At 34.4% G+C, this 22,528-nt stretch overlaps 1 protein-coding gene across 13 annotated transcripts in view; it reads left to right on the top strand.

Moving 5' to 3' along the window:
• The window catches only part of SLTM (SAFB like transcription modulator), a 98,477-nt gene that overhangs the window by 15,345 nt on the left and 60,604 nt on the right, over positions 1-22,528 (top strand). For 3 of the 13 annotated variants that reach the window (XM_049104044.1, XM_025472645.3, XM_025472644.3), the window contains exons 5-17: positions 743-790; positions 9,144-9,171; positions 10,511-10,979; positions 11,596-11,645; positions 13,700-13,818; positions 15,846-15,995; positions 16,222-16,325; positions 16,419-16,585; positions 17,075-17,160; positions 17,372-17,535; positions 19,942-20,122; positions 20,865-20,989; positions 21,804-21,974. In XM_049104044.1, the coding sequence (XP_048960001.1) occupies positions 743-790; positions 9,144-9,171; positions 10,511-10,979; positions 11,596-11,645; positions 13,700-13,818; positions 15,846-15,995; positions 16,222-16,325; positions 16,419-16,585; positions 17,075-17,160; positions 17,372-17,535; positions 19,942-20,122; positions 20,865-20,989; positions 21,804-21,974 (1,862 nt within the window). The remainder of the gene's footprint in view (positions 1-742; positions 791-9,143; positions 9,172-10,510; positions 10,980-11,595; positions 11,646-13,699; positions 13,819-15,845; positions 15,996-16,221; positions 16,326-16,418; positions 16,586-17,074; positions 17,161-17,371; positions 17,536-19,941; positions 20,123-20,864; positions 20,990-21,803; positions 21,975-22,528) is intronic. The other 10 variants (XM_049104046.1, XM_049104045.1, XM_025472647.3 and 7 more) reach the window with 5 other exon arrangements.

Below are 22,528 nucleotides of genomic sequence, written 5' to 3'. Positions count from 1 at the left end.
TAAAATTTTTGCTTATTACCTTCCACATTTGTATATATTTTTACATATCATACCTTTAGTTGCTATTTGTTCTATACAGTGTTTTCATATAACATACCATAATAACTTCATAATGGGTGTCTTATGCTGTAACTTACTAGACTGATTGCTATGTGTGGAATAGCCACTTCTTTTATTTTGGGACATTTACATTTAAGTTGTTTTCTACCCCACTGTGGGTGAGTGTATCAGTTCACTCTGATCTTGTCAAGAATACTGGACAGTAGCTTTTTATATGTTGCTACTTCAGTAGATATAAAGGATTAACTTGCATTTCTTTGGTTATTATCAAGGGTAGAGAATTATTTAGGAGTTTAATTTAAAGGTATATAATTTTAAAAATATTTTCTTATATTGAAATAAACCATTTGTCCTGCTTTGAAATTTATTAGTATGTCTTAAGAAAACCAATGGATTAGGGAGTCTGTACTGTTAATATTCATGCTTTAGAATACTTCCATTCTACCTAGCTTAATAGATGAAGGGCACAAGAGATTTTTCTAATTCTCTATCAATGTGACTATTTTTATGTTGGCATAAAATATACAGTCTGCATTATTAAGCATTGACTTAGTAGCCATGGTATCATAGACACTGTACAGAACAGAACACAAGACAAGTGATAATTGGGTATAGCATAAAAGCATTCTCATGTTACCCAGATATTTTGTAAAGCAAAGCTATTGTATACCCTTTTACTTAGGAAATTGAAGCTCAAGAAGGTGAAGATGATACCTTTCTAACAGCCCAAGTAAGTTTATATTTAGTCCTATGAATATGATATTGTGGGTGGAAGGGCTTGGAAAAGGAATCTTATTTTGACTTCATAATCTTCTAATTGATAAAACTACCTTAAACTTAATACTGAATTATTTATGTGGTATATATGAAATACTTAAAATTGGCAGCTGAAATTTCTGTTGCTACAAATGTAATTGGAAGGTATTATAACAAGGTTCCTACCATTTTCAGAGTGAAAATAAAAGTAGTTTATCCTTCCTGTTAAAAAAAAAAAAAGTGGTTACCAGTCCTTTGAGAAGTCTACACTCGCCTTGATTTTCTTTTCTGATACTTTGTTATGAAGTAATCATTTAAAAGTACTAATATCCTTTTCAAAGCTTTAAGATTTTGCCCTATGATGGGCATAGTTTAAAAATGATAAAAATCTCTGTTCTAGAGATTTACTCGGGTGTGTGTGTGTGTGTATGTGTGTGTAGAAGCGGATTGCTCTTCTTTTGCGTGTTGTGATCTACATAATGTACATTTTAAAGTATGGCTTATAGGGGTTATAAACCACATTTATATTGCTCAATTGCTACAGTGTTTTTTTAGCTTATCCTTTGTCTTGTTTTTTTCAAATCTATACTCAAGAAGCCCTTGTTTATGTACCTTCTTTAAATAGTATGCTTTGAAGTAGAGATAGGAGTTTCCTCTGTTTACCACATTTAGAAAAAATAGTGATCAGGTCTGTTATTTTCTTAGTTAATATTTGCTGGAAGAGTATATAGTGGGGCTCATACTCGTGGACTGCTTAGCTGATTGCCTGTGGTCACGCATGCCTTCTTTCCTGCAGCTTTCTTGCCTTTGAAATGATGGTGAGCCACAATTGCTGGTGAGGCTGTATCTTGACTCTGCATTTGTTGCAGTGGGGGAGAAACTGCATTTCTAGGAGAAATGTGTCTTGATTATTTAGAATATTCAGGAAAGAAATGTTAGGACTAGATTTGTTCACTGTACTAGCTACAAATAAGTTCATTTCTGAGTGATAAAGAATAGGTAAGGAAAATTCTCAAATTGGGCAGTGGGTACCTTTTCTACGTTACTAATTTGCAAAAAGGTAGAGTTGAGTTCTTCATATTCTTTAGCAGCTCCTTGTTAATTTCCACTAAGGGCCACTCCTAAGTTGTGCAGGTTGTGAGTTGTGTAAAGGCATTAATCATATCTAAGTGTTTCCATTCATATAGTAAACTATGTGTTTTTATAAAAATTTAACAGATGGAGGTAAAGTATCTTAAGGAATGGATGCTTTTTTATAATTTTCACAAATTTTTATGGCATGAAGATGGCCTTGTTCCCCTTCTATCCTGATAATGAAAGAATAGTTATTTATTTCTCATCAAGGGCAGGTATTACCTTATTGTATCGAAAGATGGGAGGTTACATCTTCAGAGAAGTTTCCTTTGAGTAAAATGACCTTTTTTCTCTTTCTAAATAATGTAGAGTAGAACATCTCTAGGTATCTATGTTTCATCATATTCTAATACTTCTAAACATGCTAAGTGAATATATTGTCTTAGTATGGGCATTAAGTAATACTAGAATGTAACCGTTATCCAGCTTTAACTGGTAAAACTCGTGGACAGTCTTGTCTCATTTATAGCTCCATTCACTTTTCGCTTTCTGCATAATTGAAACAAATCTTGCACATCATATTTTGCTTTAAAAATTTCATTATGTATCTCTAAAAAACTTTTATTTTTATATTATTCTAATATAAGATTTTTAGTATCATTAAATACAGTTCATATTCAGATGTTCAATTGTGTATAGTTTTTGTTTTGTTTTTTGTTTTTCCAAGTTTTGTTTGAGTCCAGATACAAATAAGATGAACCCATTGTGATTGATTGAAATGTTTATTTATTAGATGTCTTTTAAAAGCTCTGTAGGTTTTCCCCTACCCTTTTTCCTTCACTATTTTATTTGTTGAAGAAATTGAGTTGCATATTCTGTAGACCTAGGGTGGTTGGCAGAGGTTTTCTTAATGGGACTAGGTAGAAAATATTTTAGCTGTTGTGGACCATATGGTCTATGTTATAACTATTCAGCTCTGCCATTGTTGTGTAAAAGCAGCCACAGACAGTAGATAAATGTGAATGGATATGGCTGTTTCAGTAAAAATATTTACAAAAGGAGGCATCTTGCATAGTTTGCCCATCCTTACTTGTTAGGGTTTCCAGAGTCTAGATTTTGCTCATTACATTTCTGTGGAGTCATTCAATATGTTTGCTTGTTTACACTATTCTGTGTAAATTAGTAAATTAAGTTATGGGATTGAGAGGCTTGCTGTCTAATTCAGGGCACCCCACCTCCACTCCAACACACCAACTACTTCATAAATTTTGTTGTGTTCTTCTGTTTGGATGCACATAATGTCTGGGTATATCTTCTTAATTATGGTACCCGTCATTGATGATCCATACCCCTTGGATCAAAACAGTGATATTCTAATCCTGTCATTTCTTTCTTATTTATTAGCTGGAACAATCCTAAAAAATAGAAATATCACTTACTATTTGGTTATTCAGTGAAACCATTTACAGAGGAAAACCAGCATATATATTTATGCTTGATGCTTTTCCTTTTGTTTACCAGTTTTCAGAATAATGAGCTGGTTCATTACCACCTTTAACAGTGACTAATAAGTTTCTTATTTTTCCTTTTTTCTCAGTTTCATTTTACATTCATGGATTTAAATATATTTAATGTTTTTCAGTCCATTGTAGTTATCGTTGTTTAATGTTCAAATTGTCCCATCTGTAGTTTATGAGGGTCTCTTCTTTTCAACATGATCCTAGTAGTCTTTGCTTCCCTGCTTTCTGGTATGTAATGATGTTCTTTTTTTCTGCTTTAGACCTAATTAGCCATTGTTTCCTTTTAATAGTAAATGGTTTGCAAGAATATAGTCTTGGTGGTAAGGGTGTTCATTGCTACTGGGTTTTCATGTTTTCTAGGTACAGCGCTAGTGAATGTGTGGTTTTTGGTTTGTTTTTGCTTTTAAGTTAAATAGAGTTTGAGGTCATAAGGATACTTCTAAGTTAATCTTATGTTCTTTGTCTTACGGTACGCATACAACAGTCATAGAAATGTAATACCAACACCACTACCAAAAAGATGACTGAAAATAATTTAAGATCCCCCACACACACATTATATCTGTCCTAAAGATGTACACTTCTAGGAATGAACAAATTACTGCATTATTAGACTAGTTCTGCCCTACATGGTTATACTGCCAATTCATACATATTTAGGTTGACTTGTTTCATTTTATTTTCAATAATTAAGGTCTTGCTTTAAAAAAATGGAATCTGTAACTTTTGTGAGTATATAATTCAAAATAGGTAGAAAATTTCATCTAATTTTATAATTATTTACAATATTTACATGGTTTCAAAATTAAAGCTATGAGAAAAATACATCCAAAGAAGTCCCCATCATGCATCCCCTTATTGGTAAACTTTTAAAATTCATGATACTGGGGTATCTGAGTGGCTCAGTCAGTGAAGCATCTGCCTTCCACTCAGGTCATGATCCTAGTGTTCTGGGGTCCAGCCTGCATTGGGCTTCCTGCTCAATGGGGAATTTGCTTCTCATTCTTCCTCTCCCTCTTACCCCCACCTTCCATGTTCTCTCTCTGTCTCAAATTTTAAAAAAATCTTAAAAGTCAAATAAAATTCAAGATATTTCCTTCTATTACTTGCTTTTAAAGATACAAGCAAATAGGCAATGTATTTGTATAGGCATGTATTTAAAGCCAGTTTTCAGGCTTGCTTGGATATTAAATATTTGACCTTTAAGCATTAGTCTCTGTTATATTAAAATTTGACTCAACTTCTGCTTCTATTACTTACTAATAATATTATGACTTTGGGCAGATTCTCTTAGTCAGTTTCTATGTCTGTAAAATGAGCATTATAATTCCTACCTGCTGGATTGATGTTAGGATTAATCATAGATCCTGGCACTTAGTATATGTGCAGTCTGGTTATTTGTGATATTATATTATTAGGTTTAAGATACCAGTTACTTGAGGATTTTCAGGAAATTTTTCTCAAAAATGTGTATGTATGCAAATGCTTTAATTCTTAAAAATTTCCTCTAGTCTCAATCTCTTCAGTCTTCCATGTATATTCCTTTTTCAATTTGCCTTTGCCCTTAATATTTCATAATTTGATAACTGTTTTTTGTTATATGAAGTCTGTGTTGTGTACCTCTAAAGCCAGATTTATCTGTATCTCCGCAACAAAACTTTTTCTTTTCTTTTTTTTTTTTTTAAGATTATTTTTTCATGAGAGACACAGAGAGAGGCAGAGACATAGAGGGAGAAGCAGGCTCCTCGCAGGAAGCCCAATGTGGGACTCGATCCCGGGAGTATGGGATCACTCCCTGAGCTGAAGGCAGATGCTCAACCACTGAGCCACCCAGGCGTCCCAACAAAACTTTTTCTAATATCTCTTATGTAGTGTTTTACTGTTTACAGAGAACTTTTTACATCCGTTATCTTATTTATTTATTTATTTTTAAAGATTTTATTTATTCATGAGAGACAGAGAGAGAGAGAGAGAGGCAGACACAGGCAGAGGGAGAAGCAGGCTCTGTGCAGGGAGCCTGATGTGGGACTCGATCTCGGGTCTCCAGGATCACGCCCTGGGCTGAAGGCGGCACTAAACCGCTGAGCCACCCGGGGCTGCCCTCCATTATCTTATTTAATTATTTATATTCTATTTAGATCACATGTTATCTCTATTTTATGGGTAAAATTCAGCTAGATAGATAACAATACCACAGAGTAAAACTGTCTCAGTAGTAAAGATAGGATAAATACCCAGGTCTTCTGATGCGTAGTTTGGTATTCTTTTCACTAAATAACTGCACACTACTAAATGTTTTCTGAATTCCATTGTATTTACACAGTGCTGCTGTTAAGCCCGTGACATACATGGGAATGAGCAGTTAGTTCATTCCCTCTACCTAAAAATAGTAGTGTCTCATACCACACTTACTCAGTAAATTCATTCAACAAATACTTATTGAGTACTTATCATGTGCCAGGTATTTTGTATTTCCTACAATCTTTAGTATATTGCCAGATAGATAACCGGCAGTTGGTGATTTAAGGTTATTGAAAGTTTATTTTATTTTATTTTTTAAAGATTTTTTAAAAAAAGATTTTATTGATTCATGAGAGACATAGAGAGAAAGAGGCAGAGACATAGGCAGAGAAAGAGAAGCAGGCTCCATGCAGGGAGCCATATGGGACTCAATCCCAGGACTCCAGGATCACACCCTGGGCCGAAGGCAGACACTCAACTGCTGAACCACCCAGGCGTCCCAAAAGTTTATTTTAAATCAGGCTGAATATAGTGTTTACATACAAGTCAGAGGAAAGGAGGCTTTCCAGAAGAGGTCTTCCTCTTTTTTTTTTTTCTTTAAAGATTTTATTTATTTATTCATGAGAGACACACAGAGAGAGAGAGGCAGAGATATAGGCAGAGGGAGAAGCAGGCTCCATGCAAGGAGCCCAATGTGGGACTTGATCCCGGGACTCCAGGATCACGCCCTGGGTGGAAGGCAGATGCCAAACCGCTGAGCCACCCAGGGATCCCCCAGAAGAGGTCTTCTTATGTAGCATGTGTATATGTATCACAAGATTAACCTCGGGGAGGGAGGGAGGTGGAGTGAATGTGTGTGTGCACCCACATACACACTCTATGTATATTTATATACACAAATTTGTGTGTGTTTGTGTATAGGTTTATGTAAGCACTTTATTAACTGGAAAAGTCCTTCATTCATCTTTGTCCTTATTACAATTTCTTAGGATGAAATAAAAATAGAGAAGCTTCATATATGATTTTTGGCATTTGATTAAGGGTTGTAGATCCCACTACAAAGATAAACAACATGAGTTCCTACCTTACAGAGCATTTGCTTCATTTTCATTTGTGAACTGTTACTTTTTTTTCAAGATGAACTCACAAAGTAGTTCCTCAAAGAGGATGCTTTACATTGTTGTTACTTCTTTATTATGTTTCTCATTCTGAAAAAAATCTGTTTTCAGTGGAGGGAAACTATTTTCAGATAAGGGTGCATATTGTATGTATCATTTAGACAGGAAAACTTTTTCATTGTCTTCATTTGTTTCCTTATTATAAGGATTTTTAGGCTCATACTTTGGGCTTTTGATTTGACTCTAGTGGTGCTTTGTTTACTGCACATACTACACAGCAAAACGTGCACTGATGTGTGGGGCTCATCTTTTCTACCAACCCTTGTTGTTTTTGTGCTTCACCCCCATTGTAGTCGGTTTCATTTTCCAGAAAGAAGCTGGCTCAGACGCTTCCAGGGGCATTTAAGTATATGGAGTAAAGCTAGTGTTACATCTAAATTGAGAAACTAATGTTCTCAGCCCCTTCAGAAGACATGTTGAGTAATTAGGATTAATATCTAAAAGCTCCTCAGCAAAGTAAGGCCAACCTTACCCAGTGATTTTAGGATGAGAAATAACATTTCTAATTGGTAAACTATAGCAGATAGGATTTTGGTTTTTACATCACAGTATTTAATTGTTTTTTTACTTTTTAAAACATAATTTGACCATTTTTTTCTTGAATCTATCAGTAACACATCTCTAAAAGAGTAACTGGGAAGTGGTGTGCTGTTGGTAGGTAAAGAGGCAACTTGCACTCTTTAAGTTCATTTGTTCTCCTGTGAAAGTTAAGATATTCCCATTTGTTTACCCCCCCCCCCCAAGGCAAATTACTAAACTAAAAGAATTTGGAAGAAAGAGATAAATCAACAATTCATCCTTCTTTTGCTGCCATCGCCTCCACTCAAGTGAAAGCATTTTTCTTTTCTTTCCACATGTTGCAGATTAGAAACAATGACTAAAACTACACTCTGGTTGGACAGACTGACAATAGAGAGATTATTAGAGCATAATATAATGGATTTACATGATAATAGGATTTACTTCGCTATCAATCAATAATCTACTTGTTTTTGGACTTTTTTACTTCCTAAGCTTGTGGCTTAGTTGTTTCTGTGTTTTTAGTTTCTTTCATATTTAGTGTGTAAAACAATTGGGGATTTCCTAATTTGGGGCACTTAATATTAGCTTAAAGTTGAAAAATCCTTTAAAATGATTCATTAGAAATATGGCTGTTGTCAGCTATAATTTTGAGCATATGGTAAAATATTTGACATTTTTAAAGAATGCATACTTTTCTGGAATCCAAAGTTGTGTTATAAAATAAATATTTCATTTAAAGTTTTGTTTATGGTTCAGTTTTTAAAGCCTTTCACTATTAGGCTGTCACTCCGAGGCAGGGATTCTGATACAGACTCAGAGTTTGAGAACTACCACTCTAAGGCTTTGTATGTGGTAGCTTCATACCACCTTGACTGAAAATGACCTCCTTCTACTCAGCTTTTATTTTGAGTTATAAATTAAAACATTCCTTTTTTTCCTTTACTGAGATTAAATGAATATTTGCTTGTTAGGATCTTTAATTTGGGGAAATTGATTTCTTTTCTTGATGTGACTTAGACTACTTTCAGGTTTTTTTTTTTCAGCATTTGATGGTTAGAAGAAAGGGAAAATCCCTTTGCAATATTTCTGTTTTCAGGCTAGCACATGCCTAATTTTAGATTAAGTGAAGAGATCATATATTTTAAAATTAAAATCAGTCATATTTTTAAAACAGTGTGAGTTACTATTTTGGTTACCTATTGTGCAAATACCATTTTTAAAGAGTCTGACCACTAGGGTATATGTGACTGTTATAAATTCATTTTTAACAGAAAATAGGAATGAATAATTTGAAAATAACTACTCTTGCAGGCACCCTTCTTCTGTGATGCCTAGAAAGGGTTTTTGTTTGTTTGTTTTATTAAAATGCGTTTAAGCCCTTGAAAATATATGTCTTCACATTATACTTTCTGGTATTATTTTGAATAGTATCCCCTAAAAGTGCTTTTGAACTGACTCACATAAGGTAATCAGGTCAATCTTTTGGCAACTCTTTGATGTAAGATTTAGATTATATAAACTAATTTTGAATACTGAAACTAATTCAGTTTATTGTTGATTTAGTTACTATAGATTTATCTGTTTTGTCTTAAACCACATCCACTAGCCATGTGCCACGTTTCTCTCAATGGGCTCATGTTCTGATGGGCATATCCTGTATTTGTTAGTGATAGGTGTCCCTGATTAATATTATTAAATTATATATCAGTTTACCTTGACTGATTTTTGTGCTATTACTAAAATCTAGTTTTAAGTGAATTCATTTTACATTTGATTATTCTTTGAATTTCAGGATGGTGAGGAAGAAGAAAATGAGAAAGGTATGTTTGATGCCAAGTAGATTTTAAAAATTGCTGACATTTAGAAAAATAGTAAATTATATGAAAATAAAACATTCTTATTTGAAATCTTATTTTTGAAATGAATTTTATTTTCAAATTTATCAATTTAGTGAATTAAGTTAGCATCTTGATTTTGGTTTTCAATTGGTTTTAATTTTCTTTTTAACATTTAAGATATGTTCTAACTTAATGGTACATATCAGTTACTGTAGTGGACATTGCCATATTTTTTTTAACCCAATTTTAATTTTATGTTTTAAAATAACTTCTAGCATACGGTAAGTTGATAATGTCCTTAAGACTGGCACTGCAGTAACTCATACGTGCTTATTGGAATCCTAGAGTGTGACGAATACTTAATTGTACAACCATTCCTAAAAATGGGTGACCAGGAGACTGACTTTTTGTTTGCTGCATAGAGAAACTTTCATACAGCCTTCCGACAGTTTTCATAGTTTAGGAGAACTGTCTCATTCAATACAATTACAGGGACATCAGTAGTAATGCATTGATCAGTACGAGGTTACGGAAGAGTTCTTGAATGGAAGTCAAAGGATCCTCCTTTGGACTAGAAAGGACATGGAACAGGGTACTAAGCAAGGCAGAATAAAAAACCCAAAAACGATGATGAAGTAAAGCTACTGACTGCAAATCTCACATGCCCGAAGCCTTTCCATTTTGGGGGAACGCAAGACATCTTTGAAAATGGTAATTGCCGGACTGACTGGACAGGACGAAGACTGGAAATAGCCAATTTCCTGAACGTTATGGAGTAGGCCTTCTTTGGAACCTTCTGTAGCAGTTTTCCATACAATTCTGGACTACCCAAGAATTGAATAAGAAGAGTGAAAAAGATGAGGCCCTGAAAAACTTTGAAGACTGATTGATATCCTCAGACTGTGACCTTTCAAGATGTCACCATGGGAGTTCTGAAGGTCACAAGGGTTAAACCCAAGATGATTCGAACATTGAATAACAAATCTGCACGTTTGTCACTATCTCGTGGAGAGAAAAAAATCTTCCATATGCCATTAACTTACAACCACAAACGAAGAGCTGGTATCCTCAGGATGGAACCATTTCCTCACTTTTGTTGTTTGGTATTTGTATGTAGAGATCATTTTTTTCCATGAAGAATAAGTGATCCTGGGTAAAGGATTGTTTATGTTAGTTAATACCCTTGTGTTTTTTTTTCCCCCTAACCTTCCATCAGTGCTAATAACTGGCTTTATATTTTCTAGGTCCTATTCTAGCTTATGAATATGAAATTGTTTAAACTTCTTGTTTTGCCATATTTATTCCTGTTAAATCCTCTTAGATATAGCAGGTTCTGGTGATGGTACACAAGAAGTATCTAAACCTCTTCCTTCAGAAGGGAACCTAGCTGAGGCTGATCACACAGCTCATGAAGAGATGGAAGCTAATGCGCCTGTGAAAGAAGCTGAGGATGACAACATCTCGGTCACAATCCAGGCTGAAGATGCCATCACTCTGGATTTTGATGGTGATGACCTCCTAGAAACAGGTAAAAATGTGAAAATTACAGATTCTGAAGCAAGTAAGCCAAAAGATGGGCAGGACGCCATTGCACAGAGCCCGGAGAAGGAAAGCAAGGATTATGAGATGAATGCGAACCATAAAGATGGTAAGAAGGAAGACTGCGTGAAGGGTGATCCTGTCGAGAAGGAAGCCAGAGAAAGTTCTAAGAAAGCAGAATCTGGAGACAAAGAAAAGGATACTTTGAAGAAAGGGCCCTCGTCTACTGGGGCCTCTGGTCAAGCAAAGAGGTTTGTTTTTCTATGTCAGTTCTTTACGATACTGAATTCCAGCATTCAATAAGATCACTCTACATTAAGGGGGTGGCTTCAAGACCATGTACAGTAATTAGTACTTATGATCCTGCCTATAATATTTTTGACCGTCATAAGTTACTTTTAAAAAAATTTCAAGATCTTCGTAATATGCAGTGTGTCCTACTGATTGCATTGTCGAATTGTCAGCATATATTTGGTTTTTTTTTTGTTGTTTTTTGTTTTTCTTTTTCAAATTGACAATTTTTTTGTGTTTTATTTTTAAAAATCCTTGTGATGATGGTTAATGAACAACTATCAGTCCTAAGAACACAAAATGAAGTCAAGTCCCAGTCCTGAAATCTGGAGAAGATGGCCATATATCCACTGAATAGAATTGTCAGAAAATCTAGATCTTCAGGCATCTTGGGGAAAATCAGTGCAAGAATCCTAAGGGAATCATTTGTTCAAATAACCTAATCTAGGCCTTTGGAATTGTTAACTTGTACAAATAGTACTAGTTGGAAATACAGTCAATGTCAAGCTGTTCGGTTTTTGTTTTGTTTTGTTTTGTTTTTGTTTTCAATTTTCTTCTGGTGATTTGCCTCTTTAGCTCTTCAAAGGAATCTAAAGACAGCAAGACATCATCCAAAGATGACAAAGGTAATGGATTTTTTCGTATTTGTTTCAGTGGTAAATTGCATATTTTCATTAAAGAGTAAAAATTGCTTGGGGTTTCCTTTGATCTTTAGTCATTAAAAATGACCATACTGAAAATTTTGGGTGGGCCTTTGTGTAAATTATTGAGTTATACAGATTTCTGCAACACTCGGTGTGATAGAAGCATAACACTTTAATCTGTAAACTGGTATGAGTATGCTAAAAGTATGTGTATTTCACATTGTGTTCTAAGCAACTATTATATGTTAATACAATACATACATTTTCTTACATTATAATTTTAGAAGTATTTTATCTTTAATTGTAGTCACTTATAACCTTTACACGTTAGCACTTTTTCCCTGTAGGAAATGTACTGTAAATAATATTTGCCTGTATTTGTGGAGTTTAGTATTTAAAAGAAAATCAGTCTCTAACATGTTTTTTTTTCGTTGTTTAAACAAGGGCATACTTCTATTAACATAGTTTACAGAATTTTGATTCTTGAAGATTTACTTCTTTTTTTTTAAGATTTACTTCTTAATTTGACTTGTTTTAGATTGATCAGAGTCTTGTGTAGGAAATTAGTTTTATTTTAATTTCTTGTAGCGTAAAGATGCAATATATGTTATTGGGATGTCTGGTTATCTCATGGCTGTGCACTATAATCTCCTCTTGTACATATGCCATCTACTTGAAAAACATTTATTATTTTCTAAAAAAGCATTTTAAGGGAAAAATAATACCGTTCAGGTACTGCAAAGTCCTAAATGCCTCTATAGTGAATGTTAATCTGTTTTATGGTTAATTTAGTGTATTTTGTTAGTATGTTTTCATAGTTGGAAATTTTAGTGATTGATTTACTAATTTACAATTAATTGCAATACTTAGATCCCTTACAGTTTTGGTTAATGGACAAGATATAATAACTTTATTAAATGTTACCCTTTAAATTTAGAAGCTTAGTGGTCTTGATTAAATGGTAACTTTTTTCTATTAACTAAAAAGGTTTTTTTTTTTTTTTTTTTTTTTTTTTTTTTCTGTAAGAGAAGTACCTGGGCCTAGATGTTACTGGTAACATAAAAAAGATATATGTACTTTTTATTAGCATTTCATAAAATAAAGTCGATCTCTTGATAAATGCATTTTTCAACTAAAACTTGTGGCATGTTCTATTCTAGAGCATTGAAATTTTTAACCCCTTCTACATAGAATAACCTGCAGTTACAAAAATTGTTACTTTTAATTATTACATACTGTTTTTCTTAAAGTGGGTAACAATTATTTTCCAAGTAAAGTCGAATGAATGCAAGCTCCCCTTTTATAACAGCATGTTTGAGGAAAAGCACTAGGAGGGTGACTGTGTATGAAACCGTAATTTGTGTATGGAAGTAGTACAAAAATAATCATATAATTTTATATTTATCTGTTCTACAGGATTTCGAGGTTTTTGGTTTTATTCTTATAATTGATTTTAGAAGATTGTTTTTATTATATCCAGAGTTATTTAGCTGCATATAATTTCTTTTTTATTTTTTCTCTACTAGAGAATGGAGATGAGCTGTTGGTTAGTCTTTGTTATTAAAAGTTCAAATTCTTGGAAATAGTTTATCCCTTGTTTGGACTGTTCCCTCTTGCCCTCCTAGTTTCTCAGAATCTAAAGCCCAGAACAGATGTGGGTAATTAAGCAGTCTGTATATTTCTTGATGACTGCTTTCTGGTTGTTTGTATTCAGTGCAGTGGTAGAGTATAAATGATTAAACTTAACAGTGAAAGTCCAAGACCTGTTGTTGATGTTTTACCCATTTTGATTTTAAACTTATGCCGTAAGAAGGAAGTACAAAGATGTTCAGACTTCTTTCCTCACTACCTATATTGTCCGTTGTGTTTGTTTCAATAATAGCAAATTCATAGGATTTTGATACAGCAGGGTTGTACTATCGTAACTAAATGAAAAGAGGATTTGTAATTTTGAAAGAATATGGACTTAAAAATTTCGTTAAAAAATAAAATTTCCAATCAAGACACTAAAATGTCTGATATTAAATCTATTCTAGGAAGTACAAGTAGTGCTAGTGGTAGCAGTGGAAGCTCAACTAAAAATATCTGGGTTAGTGGACTTTCTTCTAATACCAAAGCTGCTGACTTGAAGAACCTCTTTGGCAAATATGGAAAGGTACACTGTTTTTACTTTTATCTATCTTTCTAGTATCTCCATTTGAAATGGGGATTATGTATAAAATAATATTATATAAAACCTTCCAATTTCTTGTTTTTCATTAGGACTGGTATAGGCATAATTGTTGAGTTCTGTGGTGATGGTGAGTTTCATCATATAATCTCACCCTGAGCCCTGGGGATCGTTGTATTAAAAGCTTCTATTTTGAAGGATGCCTGGGTGGCTTGGTGCTTGAATGTCTGCCTTTGGCTTAGGTCGTGATCCTGGAGTTCTGGGATCGAGTTCCACATCAAGTTCCCCTCAGGGAGTCTGCTTCTCCCTCTGCCTAAGTCTCTGCCTCTCTCCTTGTTTCTCATGAAAAATAAATAAAATCTTAAAAAATAAAGCTCCTATTTTGAGCCCATTTCAGCCAAGGACTGAGTTTTATCACATTCATCATGGTATTTCCAGAAACTAGTATCTGAGACTGATCTGGTTGTTTGGAAAATATAGGTAGGCTAATATTAGATAATGGGTTGTAGAATTTAGGAGTGCGTGGAAACTCATGTCCCTGTCATACAGATTCTAGTACAGTAGTGGAGAAAAATGTAAAACTGGTAAAAATATACTTAATCAGAAGTTGTGGTATGTGCTATGATGGGAAGAGTTGCTAAGAGCAAAAAGGGGAGGGTTTACTATAGTTGGTTCATCAGGAAGGTTTCCCTGGTGTATAAGGGGAAGACCTAATAGGAAAGTAGTCAATAATTAAATGAGTTAAATACTCAATTAGTAATTGTTGAATTGCACTATGGTTGATCTGTATCCCTTAGGGCACCCACTACTTTCTACTTTATATTTTCTGTTTTCATTATACATCATATGTAATCTACTTCAGTGTAAGTTCTTTGATACCAGGGACTTTTTCTGCTATACTTTATGTGCACCCAGTAGGCTTTGAAATATTTATTAAATTAATGACCAATAGTGGTAAATAATGATTAATGAATGTTACAAAAATCTATCCTGTTCATCTTAGGAGTCTTTTTTCCTTCTAATAGAGAGAGTTATCTGAGTGTTAAGGATTCTGGTAGGTGTCAGATACAGAACACTGAGAATTATAGTCACATGATCAGCCTTGGAAATTTATTGTTAGAAATCCAAAACCAATATTTTAATGCTGGCATTTCCTAGGACTAAAACTATATAGAGACACCATGCACTTTATAATAAGACCTTGGACTTGATTAAAAATCAAGTTGCTGTTGGGGCAAATCTGCCTTTCCCAGAATTGAGATAAAAGCTGATAGGTTCCAGCCATTCACACCACACAGCCTCCTAAATTCCCTGTTGACCTCTTCATGGCATTATGTGTGTCTTTCTCTTTGTTCAGCACTAGATTGTTCTCTCACATTTTTACTCACCCATCCCTTTTAACTCTTTTATAGAATTGAAATTGTCACTTTGATATTGGTATAAATTTTAAAAGCACAGAACGGAAAGTGTCTCTTTAGAGTGTATTTTTATAAGCTGTGTTAAAGATTGATTTATTTGTAGATGATTCTTTTTTCATTTTTCGAAATTTCTTGTTACTTATCAAAAATTGTTAATATTCATTTAGAAACTTTTTAAAAAGTTACCTTTTTTCCTTTTAAGAAATTCAGGATGGAAAAAAAAATTCAGGATGGGCTTATGATAGAGGAAGTTTGGCCCAAATCTAACTGAGAATATCATTTCTTAACTTTCATTAATTGTACAATTATTTCTTTAATGTGACTGTTTTGGCTATATATTTGAAAAAATAAATAAAAAAAACTAAAAGGTTAAATTGCTTTCTTGGCATTTTAAATTGTTCCCCTGAGTAATAATTACTAAGTACTTGTAAGCAAAGTAGATAGTAATCACAAGAATATGAAACAATAATATGAATTTCTGTATCCTAAATAATATCTTTATTTGAATAGCCTTAGTTCTGAAGTTTGATCTATTCAGAAATGTATGTGATTGTAAAGTTGTAAAACCACGTAAAGTATTATCTTATGTTATAGGTTCTGAGTGCAAAGGTAGTTACAAATGCTCGAAGTCCTGGGGCAAAGTGCTATGGCATTGTAACTATGTCTTCAAGCACAGAGGTGTCCAGATGCATTGCACATCTTCATCGCACTGAGCTGCATGGACAGCTGATTTCTGTTGAAAAAGTAAGCTTGCCTAAATGATATATAAGAGGGAGGTTACTTTAAGGGCCAGTAATGCTCATCTTAAAGATGTTATACCAGTAGACAGTAGAATTTGGTATAATTTTGAAGTAATTGTTTTTTTTTGTTTTTTTTTTAATTTCCATGTTTTCCAAAGTTTCTCCCAGCAACATACTTTTTATGATCATAAATGTAACATACTGGTTCTTTTTCTGCTTAAACCTTTCAGGTTAAAGGTGATCCTTCTAAGAAAGAACTGAAGAAGGAAAATGATGAAAAGAGTAGTTCAAGAAGTTCTGGAGACAAAAAAAATATGAGTGATAGAAGTAGCAAGTAAGGATTTATTTTTTTGATTAGCACATAGACTTTTTTTGAAAATTGATGAAGTCATTCTCATTGTGTTGTTTTCTTGGGTGGTATGGTCAGGACACAAGCCTCTGTCAAAAAAGAAGAGAAAAGGTTATCTGAGAAGTGTGAAAAGAAAGAAGGCAAGGAGATTAAGAAAATAGAAGGTAAAGACGAGAAGAATGATAATGGATCAAGTGGCCAAACTTCAGAATCGATTAAAAAAAGTGAAGAAAAGAAGCGAATAAGTATGCTATGTATCTTTCTTATCCCTTTCTAATGCTTTCTATAACTTCATTTTTACAGTGGAAGGAAAAACCTGAGATTGCAGTGCAGATAAATATTTAAACTTCATTGTTAAATGTCACTGTGGTAGAAAGAGAAGTTCAGTAGCAGTAGCACTAGTTGTCTTCTTCCCCTCTACTCTTGGGATGGAAATGTGTTCTTCCAGCTAAGTCCCTTTACTGGAAAACTTGGGCTGGTTGAAAACGGTCATTGATTTGTAGCTGTGTAACTGAGTTGGGATCTTTTGGTATCACAGAAAATATTTATGTTTGTGGATTGAGCTATGTTTAAAAACTATGGTGTAATTCAGTTCTCACAGAATAAGTAGGTGTTTTTATTTCATGTGCTAGTTTGTGAATATCTGACTAAGAATTCATAATTTTTACATTATATTGTCTTTTTTAACGAATTTTTTTAGGCATTTGTTTATGTACTTTTTTTCCCCCTCTTAGGTTCTAAGAGTCCAGGACATATGGTAATACTAGACCAAACTAAAGGAGATCATTGTAGGCCATCAAGAAGAGGAAGATATGAGAAAGTAAGTCTCTGGGAAGGATGCTGTATACTATTCTACCTGTTTTCCAAAAGAAAATAATTCAGTTTTGCTTACTTCTGTGCTTGAAAATCTAAGAAAAATGGAATGAATGTCATTACTCACTTAAGCTTTTTAAATGACCAGTTGAACTTGAAAACCAAAACCCCAGATTATTATTTATTTTCTAGTCCTTATAAATTTTTTTTTTCTGTAGATTCATGGAAGAAGCAAGGAAAAGGAGAGAGCTAGCCTAGATAAAAAAAGAGACAAAGACTATAGAAGGAAAGACATCTTGCCTTTTGAAAAGATGAAGGAACAAAGACTAAGAGAGCATTTAGTTCGCTTTGAAAGATTGCGACGAGCGATGGAACTGCGAAGGTAGGAAAAGAGTCTATTTTCTACCTGTCTTTAACTATGGGTACATCTTTAACACTAGTTACAAACAACAGAGTTCTGGAAATTGTATTTGCACAGAAAGCTATTGGCCACTTTGATGAAGTGCAGTAAAACAAAATGATTTCTTAAGTTTGCATAGCATTTTATAATTTACAAAGTACCTTTCCATCTGTTATCTCTGTTTCAATTCTGTAAGATTAGGTGTGCCCAGTATGTAATTGAAAACAGTGGAGGCCCAGAGAGGCTAAATGACTCTTCCAATGCCACCTGGCAAATGAGTGGCAGAGTCGGGACTCAGACCCAAGTCTTCTGACTCCAAGTCCAATGCTCTTTCCTCTACTCCAAAGCTGCCGCCATGAAAAACATGACTTTAAAGGAAAAAATGATATTGAGATAAGATAGTCTCAGTGGAAGCTACAGTGTTCAAGTAGCATGTTGGCATGTTAGGAAAAATTCATTGTACTTTGGAATTAGAGCCTGAATGAAGGAAGAATTGCCTTGTGAACCTTATTGTGTTCAGGCTCTATCTCAAAGCAAGCATTCTCTTTAAAACAGAGGACAAAGCCAAACAATTCTATTTTTAGTGGCAATCTCTCAACAATTGACTATGAATGCCAGTTTGCTTTCATGTTTTGTGATGAAAATGTTTTGAAACATAAATTTCTGCATATTAACCTATCTCACTGAGAGGGCTTTTATTGTGGGATTTCATCTATTTATTCACAGGAATGTTAGGAACGACCAGACATTTTTGACAACTTAAATAGTACCGTGATTGCCACACACCTTATTAAAAGGAAATAGTCTTTGCCTTACTCAGGACCCATTTTCTTTTTCTTCCTTTTTTTAAAATTTTTAATGAAGTCCTAATATGCTGAGATTCCTATTTATAGGACAAATCAGGAGGAGAGAGAGTGTGGGAGCTACTAGAGCAGTGATTCTCAGGTCTATCAGACTAGCATCCCTTTTTATATTGGAAAAAAAAGTCTCAGCATCCTCTTTACTCTGCTGAAATGTAATTGATGCATAATAGGCCTACAAATGCATAATATGCCTATATAAATAATTTCCAAAAAACCAATATAATGCCTTAACTCTAATATAAAGAAGAAATAAAAGTAAATTATAATGAAGCATATATTCCAGATACGAATATTTAGGTACGGCTCTCTAGAAGACCTAATGAAGTAGTCAGATGTTTACAACCCTCTTTAGACTCAATGAAAATGTGACAGCTACAAATGCAGACCGATATTGGTGTGTCATTTTGGTAAGTCAAATACCAGGAGTGGTGTTGACACTATGACGTGATTTCTGAAATGGTGGACAGCTCTTGGTGAAGGTCTTAAAGTATCGCTTTTCCTCTAATTTACATGGACTTGCATTTCTGGAAATTTTAATGTATATAAAACCATGCCAAAGCAAACCAACCAACCTAGTATTTATTAAAAATGAGTTGAGTTCTAGGGTCCAGTTTTGTTAAGGTTATTTTGTTTTGTTTTGTTTCAGTAACATGAATGTCCATTATGGCATTTGAAAGGTCTGATGAGTGTTGAACAGTTTTTTGTTGTACAGAACTATCTTGATTATTCTTTGCATCATAAGATATTTAGAATCCCTGGTCCCCACTCACTAAATGCTGCTAACAGCCCCCACAGTTGTTGCAAAAATTTTAAATGCCCTTCAGATTTGCATGGGAGCAGCACTGAGCCACTGAGAACCACTGGGCTGCTAGAGGAAGACACTGATACACCGAGTACACAGAGGGCCTTAGATTGAGGGCGTGACAATGATATGATTAAAAGTCCCCAAAAACGAACTTTATTCAGTTCAGCAAACATTTGAACTGCCTCCTGACTCAAAAGAAGTGTGGGCCAGTGAACATCAAAAAGCCTTTAAGGAAGGCAACATTTTATCATATGTAGCATTTGCTATAACTCCTGTTGATGGGTATGATCCTAAGTCATCAAAATAAGGTGTACCTTGTGTCAGGAGCTAGACCATATACCCAATACTGGAAATTTTCCTCCCCAAAGCAGTACAAGTTGTAGTTTTGTAAATTCATATATGTAGAGTATCTCCTTTTTAAAATGTTGATTCACTAATGGGCTATTATTATAGTGGGATTTTTATTTAAACAGGAATATCCTCTAAGAGGCAAATACTCTATAAAATTCAGCTGCTCAGTTGACAGCCTTTAATAAATAAGTGACAGTGTTGGAGTCTGTTTAAAGTTTTATTTTGAGTTCTCTTTCCAGTTACATTAAAACTTAGGTTGAGTCAAAGTTTAAAATTGCCAACCTCGAGGAAAAATTCAAACTCAAAAGCTATTCTCTTTCACACAGTGCTAGCATAATTTAAGTATTTCTAAATACTGATTTTTGTTAGACGAAGAGAGATTGCAGAAAGAGAGCGTCGAGAGCGAGAACGCATTAGAATAATTCGTGAACGGGAAGAACGGGAACGCTTACAGAGAGAGAGAGAGCGCCTAGAAATTGAAAGGCAAAAACTAGAGAGAGAGAGAATGGAACGCGAACGCTTGGAAAGGGAACGCATTCGTATTGAACAGGTGCAGTCAGAAAATCTTTTCATCTTAAATAACTGACCTTTTTCAAACCCTGTGATTTTTGCCCTAAAATTTGCTTTACTTGTTGTAAAGCTTCTAGAGTTCAGCTAATGAGCATTTATATAGTGTCCCTGAAAGATAACAATCACTTAGGTGCTATGCTAGTTCAGAATACATTTAGTAATGACTTTGTTCTAGCCAATTGGTAATAACTCAAGCTCTGCAATATCATGGCAGCCTAATAGTCTGAGCATAGGACTATGAGTCCAGAGTAGTTGTAATCCAGGCTCTGTCACTATCCCAGTCTCAGCAAATAATAACTTATTTCCTTACATATTAGACTGGGAATGATTTCCCAAGGCTGGAAGGAAATAATGCCTCTCTTTGCAGAATTGCATCCAGGGTTTTAAGGCACTTGGTTTCCATACGTATTAAGAACTTGATCTGCAATTCTCTTTAGGTTTTTGTTTCCATTGAATAATGAAACGAAAATCTGACCTTCCCAATTACCTACCAACTTCCACCACCCAATTTCTGTTATTTTTAATGTTGTAGAACAATAGCTGTAGCCTAGATTACTGATTTCTGAGGTCAATTTTGTTTATGTATTTGTCCCAGGTATGTGTTTTGCCCGGTGCTTGCCTATGGTGGTTTCTTAATGACAGGGCGAAAACAAGGTTGCGCATGTACTTACCTTATGTTTTCATTTTGCATTGGTTGGTTCTTCCTTCTGTGTTGTCTGAAGGAACGTCGCAAGGAAGCCGAACGTATTGCTCGAGAACGAGAGGAACTGAGAAGGCAACAGCAGCAGCTTCGTTATGAACAAGAGAAAAGGAATTCTTTGAAACGCCCACGTGATGTAGATCATAGGTAGTTGCCTGCTTTCTTTTTTAACAGTTAGACTTGCTATCCTATGCCTTTGGAACTAAGACTGATAGAGGATTAACAAGTACAGGCAGCCATCACTGGAATAAAAAGTCATGATCCTTGGGGATGGGAATGATTGCAGGATGGGAGTGGATCCAGTGCATTGTCAAGCAGGAAGAGTCTGCTCTTTTTCCCTTTCCCTTCCTAATGCTAAATGTTTTTCCATTATGATTGGAAATACATCATCATAGTCTATTTTAGTGATGGTTCTCAAACTCAGACCCATTTTGAAAATTCTTACAGGGTAGTGCAGATAAACTTGGAAGTTACAAACTTGGAAAGATTGTGTTGTGTGTTTGTGTTCATGCTGCTTAATAGATTTCCAAATACACTCATTTAATTTTTTTAATATAAGTTGTATGAGATTTAATTGATTGTGTTGAGAATAATGGAAAGAATAAAATGTGCTCGGGACTTACCTAGCTAACCTTTCTGAACTTAGGTGTAACCGAAAAAGTTGTGTACTGTGATTAGAATTTTATTATAAAATAGTATCTGTCTTTTCCATTTATGAATTTTAGAACAGGCCATTTTTCAAGTTTTCTCTCCTGTGAAATTCCTCTAACGCTATATGACTTTATGTAATCTGGTAATTAAGTCTTTGCTAGTTTGTTATTGTAACTGAATGTTTTGTGTCTTGAGTTTATTAGCCCTCTGTATCCACAGTTCCTAGCATGTGGTATGTATAACTCCAAGTAAGTGTTGTTGGATTATTATAAAACTAATTTATATAAATGAGCAAATATTTCTCTTCAAGGCGAGATGATCCTTACTGGAGCGAGAATAAAAAGTTGTCTCTAGATACAGATGCACGATTCAGCCATGGATCTGACTATTCTCGCCAGCAAAACAGATTTAATGACTTTGATCACCGAGAGAGGGGCAGGTTTCCTGAGAGTTCAACAGTACAGTCTTCATCTTTTGAAAGGTAGATAACCTTGAAAGCTGTTGTATTTGGTACATGAGCCTTGCTAATAATAAGTTCGGTTTTCTATTAAAATGTTAATTGTTGTAGGTCAGATCTGAGTGTTCAGAATGAATCCTGTTTGATTTTTGTTTTTATTAATGTCAGTGTGATTCAGTATTCACAATTAGTTTGGGGCGCCTTGCTGGCTCCGTCAGTAGAGCATGCAACTCTTAATCTTGGGGTCATGAGTTTGAGCCCTATGTTGGGTATAGAGATTACTTAAATCAATAAACTTTGAAAAAAAAATTAGTAGGCAACCATAACAAGGTTAAGTAGATTGACTTTTATCTTCTTAACTTTGTTTAAAACTAGGTGGGAATATCATTAGCTTTGGATGTGTCTTAACTGTTGAGAGCTGTTGAGACTACCAATGTGAGTGTTTGGTGTAATTCTTCCCAGATGCTAAACAACCATCATGCCAGTCATTTAGCTCAGTTTAAAAGAATATAAGTTATTATAGTCAGAACTGGGTTTTTTTTGGCTTAAGGCTTTGCCTTAAGTTAATTTTTAAAGAA

This window comes from Canis lupus, chromosome 30, assembly GCF_003254725.2.
Source record: "Canis lupus dingo isolate Sandy chromosome 30, ASM325472v2, whole genome shotgun sequence".
NCBI lineage: Eukaryota > Metazoa > Chordata > Mammalia > Carnivora > Canidae > Canis > Canis lupus.
Note: the sequence above shows the minus strand (reverse complement) of the source record. Positions and strands in the feature narration are given on the sequence as shown.